The sequence below is a fragment of the Meleagris gallopavo genome, chromosome 22, assembly GCF_905368555.1.
Source record: "Meleagris gallopavo chromosome 22, MGAL_WU_HG_1.1, whole genome shotgun sequence".
Taxonomy (NCBI): Eukaryota; Metazoa; Chordata; class Aves; order Galliformes; family Phasianidae; genus Meleagris; species Meleagris gallopavo.
The window spans coordinates 9,051,515-9,059,742 of NC_139425.1; the positions used below are offsets into that span (position 1 = coordinate 9,051,515).

General features: G+C 44.4%; 1 protein-coding gene across 2 annotated transcripts in view; it reads left to right on the forward strand.

Annotated features, from left to right (window-relative positions):
• COL20A1 (collagen type XX alpha 1 chain) overlaps nt 1-3,504 on the forward strand; it is a 45,238-nt gene extending 41,734 nt beyond the window's left edge. For both annotated transcript variants that reach the window (XM_085241615.1, XM_010722406.3), the window contains exons 36-40: nt 1,193-1,259; nt 1,477-1,665; nt 1,767-1,844; nt 2,497-2,652; nt 3,149-3,504. In XM_085241615.1, the coding sequence (XP_085097741.1) occupies nt 1,193-1,259; nt 1,477-1,665; nt 1,767-1,844; nt 2,497-2,652; nt 3,149-3,162 (504 nt within the window). In that variant the 3' untranslated portion in view covers nt 3,163-3,504. The remainder of the gene's footprint in view (nt 1-1,192; nt 1,260-1,476; nt 1,666-1,766; nt 1,845-2,496; nt 2,653-3,148) is intronic.
• Nucleotides 3,505-8,228: the final 4,724 nt, after the last annotated feature.

Genomic DNA, 8,228 nt, shown 5'->3' on the forward strand with positions numbered 1-8,228 from the left:
CATTCACCTGCACTGGCTGTTCTGATGGGTCTGAATAATGAGCTGCTTAGTACCAGCTGTAGTAGCAAAGAAAAGCTAATTGAAAATCCATTCTTTGCTGAGAAGTCAAAAACAAAACCATTCAGCTTCACTGAGAGTTTGCTTTGTTTTGTTTTAAATGTGTGGCATAAGGCTGGGGCTCACTTCTAACAAACCTGTGCCACGCTCAGGTACAGAGCTCCTGAGGTTGGGAGAGCAACGCTGTCTGTGAAGGTTATTTTATTGTCAGAGGAGGTTTTGTTCATCTTGACTTACAGTTAAAAAGAAATCCTATGTTTTTCTAGGAGTCCAAGTCTGCTTGCCAAGATTGAGTTAAGTGAATTAAGCTTCAGACAGGCTCAAGCTGCTTTTCACAGACTGCTTTTCTTCTTTTGTTTCAAGTGAATACCCCAGCATTATAATTTTTAACATCGTCCTCCTTCCATTTCCAACAGCTTTTCTTTTTCTATACTTTTTTTTTTTTTCTTTTCAGTGGAACTTTCCTTTTTCCCTCCCTTGGATGTTGTGCCAAGCTTTTGTTTAAGCTTGGTAATCTGCATGGTGGTCCACACAGAGATGTACAGCTTAGAAATGGTTCTGGAAGCATCCAGGGTCTTAGCTATGAATTTTCATGAAGAGACTCAGCCTTCATTTTTTAAGCAGCTTTTTGCATTTTTGTCCCTATGTTACTAAAACTTTCTAAAGAAAAACCTCAGATGTCATTTATTTAGTGTTTAATAAGGATAAGAATCAATATTCATAAAAGATTGAGACAGAGATAGGATATTGTAATATCTGGTCGTGTTAAATATTTTACATATCACAGACTACTAAGTTATACACTGCCTATCTGTTTTGATGAAATTTGAGAGGGAAATTTATTCTCCTTTTTTTTGGTAGCTTCAGTAATTATATCAATTCAGTCTAGGCTTTTTGATGTGTGGGAGAAAAGCAATTATTGATGCTTCCCGATGACAATTTTATGGCTTTGGAGCTTTGTAATAAATAAATCAAGAAAATGCATTTCATAGCAATTAATGTCTCAGTAACACACGCTGACACAAAGAAAGGGCAGAAAGCTGTCCTGCAGTGTGATATTGATCCTTTCTAAAAGATATCAATAAAGACGTGAATACTTCCTTTTCTAAAAAAGAATTGTAATGCTTCGCTTTAGGGGGAACCACAGTCCTTGGCCACAATTTACCAGCTGGTTAGCCAGGCTTGTGAGCGGATGATCCAGAGTGAGTATAATCACCCCGAGGTTGTTTTGATGCTTCTCCAGTAGCGGTGGACAAAAGCACAGGGGAGGATGGCATGAAGTAGCGAGCCAGAGATCCCTCTCTGTGCAATGCCAAGCATGGTCCCACCACATTGTCCTATCCATTGGTTTCACTGGGTGCTTTTAGCACAAAGACTTTTGTGACCTTGCAAAAGTTCTTTTCTGTCTGGCCTTCTCAGGTCACGTGTTGAAATTTGACTCATTCATTCATGAGCATGCAAGGAAGCCGGTTCCTGTTTGGGAAGAAAGACTGAAGCCAGGAGAGCCAGGATCACCAGGTCCTCCAGGTCCTCCTGGGAGCAATGGAGAAAGAGGAGAAAATGGCATCCCTGGTCAGACAGGAAAAGATGGGTATCCTGGAGAAAGAGGTATGGGCAGAAATATTTGTAAGCATGTTCACCTCATCACCTAGGAAGAGCCTGGTGGGGAGGCTGCAGTGAAGAGCCACTTGTCTGTGTTCTGTGATTAGGTGCCCCAGGACCCAAGGGAGAAAAAGGAATGGCTGGAGTCAATGAGGAAGGGATCCAAGGACCCAGAGGCAGAACAGGTAAATACTGTCTCTCTGTATTGACCACGTGGGGCTGCCAGATTCAAAGCTTCTTCAGCTTTAGGACCACTGTGCTGGGACTGAATGACCTCCCCACCACAACACTTTGCATAGTTCCTCTCTGCTCAGATATGAGACCATTCCTCTCTTCTTTGGTACCCATTCTTAGGTAATGATGAATTTTAAAGACTTGAGGTACATCCAGAGAGTTTTACTGCATTTTTGCATGCAAGACCAGACGCTCAGGAGATAGAAACTCTTCAAAAATTCAGCTCATGGAACACAAGAGTTGTTGAGTAATCTGTTAGGATTTGGTGTACTCCTCCATCTTGAACTTTTTACCTTGAAGTCAAAGGGAAGTTTACCGCTGATTGTGAAGTCACAAAAACAGTGACTCTGAGGTGGATCCCAGAGTTAAGGCGATTCTCTATATTGACACATAGGTGGGCTTTCTTGTAACCAGCTAGGGGAGCTAGGTACCTTTAAGGCCAAATAGAAGACCTCTCGTTACCGAAATTCAGAAGAATTCCAATTCTTTTCCCCAAAATAAAGAAACAATACTCAGAAAATGAATTGCCGTGTTGAATGGGAAAAGTATAGAAGTGTTATATTGAAGCTGTAGATGTGCTGGGGCTTACGGCTTCTTCTTTAGGCCCACCAGGAGAAGTTGTGCTGGGGAAACCAGGCCCAAAGGGCTACCCTGGGAACACCGGTCCTCAAGGTTTTCCTGGTGTCAGAGGACAGCCTGGGCAGCCCGGATACTCAGGGGGCTGTGATGTCTCTGGATGTTATGGGCCAGGTAGAAGAGGTAAGTCCTGATAATTAAAATGCAAAAGTTATGATTTTAGAGCTCTTTGCTCTGGTGACTTCCCTTAAACTAGGCAGGGACCTTTGTTCATCCTTCAGGCACTGTTGGTGCTGCAAGAGCCTCCTTTGCAAAGCAATCAGGATGATTCATCTGCAATTAGCCTATTAATGTGGATAACAGCCAGCTCAATTGGCTACCCCTCAGCCATCCATCATAGATTAACACATAATTGCAGTAGTAGGGGAGCATGTGGAGTGATCTTGGTTATCTTCAGTCCTTAATGCCCCTGACAATGTTTCCATAGTGGATACAGAGGAATATCTCAGTTCCCACATATGTCTTGGGTGGAGGCTCAAAAAGTCCTGGAAAATGAACTTGCTGACACTGGACAAAAGATTTAAAGGGGAAAGAATTCATTCTGCAGCACTCCTTCTCAGTACTGCTTTACTCTGGTTTATTCTCTTGCTCAGTGGCCTCACCTCATTTCCATGCACAGATTTCATCCCCTGATGGCCGATGTGGAGGCAGCTGAGGACAGGTCTCTGCCCTGGAAGTCTCTGGGTAAAAGCTCCAAGAGAAGCAGCAACCTGAACATCAAATGTGTTTGTGCTTTTCTTATTTCCCACTATTTCTATACGGACATATCAATCAAATGAAGCCAATATCAAACCCACCAAACCAGCCTGATGAGTCTCAGCCATCCGCTGTTTTTCAGTGCCGGACACCTGCAGTATTCAAACTCACATTGTGTGTCCCACAGCAAGGCACACAGCCAGAGCTACAGGCTGACAGACTCGTAAGAAAAAGAAATAATGTATGGAAATACTCAGAAATAACAGATTTTTGCCCATTTGTCTGTTGTGGTTTATTTTTGTCACTTGTTATTCTGCATCCCCAGCACGGAGAAAAACAGCACCTCATGCCCAAAGATTCGAAAATCCACTGGAGCAAAATAGCGTTTTCTGTTGGTTGACAAGGTAACAAAACCTAGCACCATTTGGGCTGTTTCTACTTTTGGCAAATGGCTGATGGCTTTCTTGCAGTGGTGCTCTGTGCAGCAGCACTGCAGTCAGTGCAATCATCTCCCTGTGATGTGATGAACCCCACCTGCAGCCTCACTTTCTGGGGTCTGATAAGCGCCCTGTGTCGGGCAGGGCACAGCCATGCACTGCTAGGAGCTGGAGATCAACCCACTGGGCTTTCCCACCTTTACTTCCTGCAATCTGATCGGCCACTTTGCATTTTATCAGGTAGAATATTGAATTGCTCAAGTCTCACTTATCCATCTGACGAGGAGGTAATTGTGATGTTACGCTCTTTTCCTTTCATGAGCCATGGTCTGATGTGGATCCAAACTGTGCAGATACTGATAAAAAGTACCTTCAGTTTCACAGTTGGTACTTTGGGCTGCCTTTCTACTTCTATCCCCCACTCCTTCCATTACAATCAATTATCCCTTAGCTTAATGCATTATGTGGCATGCATTAATTTGCATGCAGGGAGCTTCTGCATTCTCAGCTGGCTGTCAAACCTAATACCTATGGACATTGGCAGATACAAAGCAATGGGCAGGAAAGGCAAGGAGACCCAAGGGGTAGCCTGCACAGTGGAACCTAAAATCAACCCCATCAAACACCCACTAATGGAGAAAGCAAGTAGCTCAAAGTGCAGTGTCTGCACTTTGCAGGTAATTCTGCAAATATAAATCAGGGCAGCCAAATTCCCAGCTCTGAGCTTGCTGTTCTGTCTGTTCAAACCCAGTGGCTGCGGGTGGTTTGGCACAGAGCTCCTTTGTTTTTCTCTATCGATTAGTTTTGAAAGTGACTAACATCTTCTCACTGCTCACACTAGGGTTTAATCCATGCAGTAGAATTTCAAGTGGCATTTGCTTTTTCTGATTATTTCAGATAAAGCAGGAAAGGACAGGATTTAACAAAACCAGCTCCTGTGAGGGCTATTGATTAGGAGAAAGAAAACTTACATGAACAACTTGTTCATTAACGATCCTAAACTTTGTCCAGGAGTGGTTTAATTCACTTGAAATCACAGGATTTTGCCCATTCAATATCACGGACTGTTGGTGCCATTTCTTTGCCACTCAGTTCCTTCAGAGAATGGCTTAGGTTGGAAGGGACCTTCAAGGCCACCTAGTTCCAACCCCCTGCCATGGGCTGGTTCCCTTCACCAGATCAGGCTGCTCAGAGCCATCCAGCCTGGCCTTGAATGCCTGCATGGATGGGGCATCCACGACTGGATCCTTGAAGCCCAGTTCCTTGAAACCACCCACTGTGGGTATTAATATCTCACAGTCTTTGCTGGGTGCAACCTGTTGTTTCCCCTGTTGTGTTTTTCCAGCCCCATTTATCACCTTTAATGCAAGCTGTAGTTAAAAGCAGCGGCATGTATTAGTAATGCAGTTTTTTTTCCTAGTAAGGGCTTTGTTCTCAAAGCATTTATCTCTACAAATAAAAGTTTGGATATTAGTTTTTCTGGATTTAATCCTGTTGGGTTTTTTTTTTTTTTTTAGATAATTCTGAATTAATCTCAGTGCACAAATTTAGCATGTCCCTGTGAAATCCCACCAGTTCCTATTCTTTCCCCACTTTGCAAAGGAATGCCCGTTTATTTCCCCCTCTTCTCAGTCCTTATGGAAAATCTGTCTTGATTTTCTCATTATCACTTACACCCTAAGCAATCATTACAGAGACTTTTTTCCACACAGTGTGTAACGTGACGTCATATTTTCAGACTTTCTTACATCTTTAGATGTTTGTAAATTACGATTAAATCTGGTTTCTATCCCTGCTGCAGAGGTTGGCCCACCTGGTGCAGCCACATGCTGGCAGAGGCTGAGGACCTTTCAGAGACAGATTTTTTTGGCTACAAGCATCATTAAATCAGCCTCAGGGGTAAGATAAAATACGCACGGAGGACTAACTAGCAATATTGCTAACAAGCAGCTCTGAGAAGGCTCTCTCCAGGGCTCAACAGCTTGGTTTTCCCAAATATAAAGGTCTGGAGACCAAAAAGAGATTTTGGGTGGGACAGGAGATTTTATAAAAATGCATCACTGCAGTGAGGCAGAGCCCAGAGGGGCTATCAAGGTAGGTGGGGCTGTTACAAGGGATGATCCTTAGCTCCATATGTGTCTGTCATCTCACATACATCCTTCTGCCTGCCTGTCCCTATGCAAGTGAATTTATTTGAGTCTGGTTTCTAGGTAAGTGTTTAGAGAGAAACTTAAGCAAAAAGGAGGTGATATAGGTTATGTGGATTAGCTCACTGAAGATGGAGATGGTATTATGGACAATTGCCCTGAAAACAGCTGAGGAAATACAGATTATATAGCTCATCCTACCAACCAGCTGCAGATGAAATACCCCCCCAGTGTTGTATGGCTGGGGGGATGACTTAGGCAGAGTGAGTGCACATATGAAAGACTCCAGAAAATGTATATCTTAAAATCTCTCTTTGCTTTACATGAGGTTGGAATAGCAGAATTATTCATTTTTCCACAGTTACAGTCTGGTTCACATCTCAGTTTTATTCCAGTTTCTGATCATTGAATTCTGTGAAGGGATACCATCCTCCTTAGCAATCTCCAGAGTGGAATAATCCATCCAAGACAGAGTGATGGGGCATGATTCCTGTTTTCTCCCCTTGGATTTTACCAGAAGGCACATTGGAAGCAGAAAGCAAGACATTATTTGAACTTTAAACTGGGGAAATATTAATGCCATGTGAGAAGAAATGGAGCTGCCACTACATGAGAAATGTTATGATGTTAGCAACACCAGAGGAAACCAGTGACCTGCATCATCTGAGCTTCTTCCAAATGCCACTAACATCTCCGTAGCCGGTTTCAGCTGTCACTTCTCATCTTGCTCTGCCAAACCCTGTGATCCCACAGTGTCACTGAGTCTTCAGGGACACAGCCACATCCTCTGCACTCCCCATCACACCTGGCATTTCGATGTGCTAATGGAGCAGATGTGTGTGGGCAGCCCAGGGTGGCAGGGCAACTGTGCCAGGACTGGATTGCATTGCTGTGCCCTTGCCAGGCTCCTGTGCTGTCACAGTGCAATGCTCCCCTGGAGATGCTACTGTGTGCACTGATAATCACTTTTTGCAGAGAAGGTGGTGGGCTGAGGTGGCACGTTTGCTGTGAGCAAAGTGGAAACTATACTTGCCTTTGCAGAATCTCACAAGAAGACATTTAGCTCTTGAATCTGTCCTTAAACCTTTCCTAGTCCTACTACTGCACCCGAATCATTCCCCTGTGTTAGGCAGGGGTCTGTCTGTGGCAGGTCGGCCAGCTGGGATGGTTATATGGCTGCGGATGCACACAGCCAAGCCCACACCTGCTCCACTGCCCCGATGCTCATGGGCTCCTACATTGCAGACTGAGTTCTGAGCAGCCCCTGGGCACTGCCCAGGACCCAGCAATACCCCGGGGTCAGAATTTCTCCCACCTTCATGTATTTTGCACTGAAAATGGGAGCCCAGCTTGTCTGCAGCGCAGCCCATGACCTCCACGCAGGCTGCAGCTGCGTTGGTGCAATTATGCACTAGACCTTGAAGATGTTTCGTTGTTTGTTTTCTTTTCGTTGCCATAAGCAAGCTCACTGACTGTGAAAAAGGATAAATTAGCATCTCTAAAGAGTGAGTCTCTATTCTGAAAACAAGCAAAGAGCCATCAACTCCCTGGCTGCAGCACCATGCCAGGACTGCAGTTTCTGCCAGCTGCATGGATGGAGGGCACATGGCCAAGGCTGTGACAAGAGGAAAAGCAGGTGGGATTGATGGCATTGGCCAACCAGGGTGATCACTGCTTTGATTTTATCTTGTCCTCGAATTTTGATGTACTGTTTTTGAAATGGTTCAACTCCAGTCCTTCCAAGATAGATAAAATGTGAAAATTCTTTGTTTTCAGTCTTTAGACTCAATACTGAGTGTGCCAACAGTTATTGCAATTCTTGCAATTATAAGTAGAATGAAAATATTTCTCTCTGGTATAACTAATGTCCATATATTAGGATGCATGGTGCACAGAATATTGAAGCCCTCACCTTTTTTATAAAAACAGTACAAAGAACGAATTGTAATTAGTAGACATTATGAACTGGAGCTGGTATCATAGTATCACAGAATGGCCTGTGTTGAAAAGGACCATACTGATCATCTCGTTTCAACCCCCCTGCCTTGGGCAGGGTCACTAGCCACTAGACCAGGCTGCTCAGAGCCACATCCAACCTGGCCTTGATTGCATCCAGGGATATATAGGTTTACAAGATTTGCTGTCCTTCCTGAACTGAGTGCAGTATCACTGAACCATAGAATGATTGGGTTGGAAGGGACCCTAAAGACCTCCAGGTTCCAACCCCATCTTTGGGCTGACTGCCACCTACCAGGTCAGGTCCCCAGCCCAGCACTGCTGTCATCAGCAACTCCTAGCACTCTGGATGTGAGTAAGCCTCTCAAGCTCATACAGCTCTGGGTGTGAGCTGTGCATCCACCAAAGCTGGGGCTGCTAGAGCTGCTGGGAAGCAAATTCCCTGCAGCCCAAAGGGTTCGTG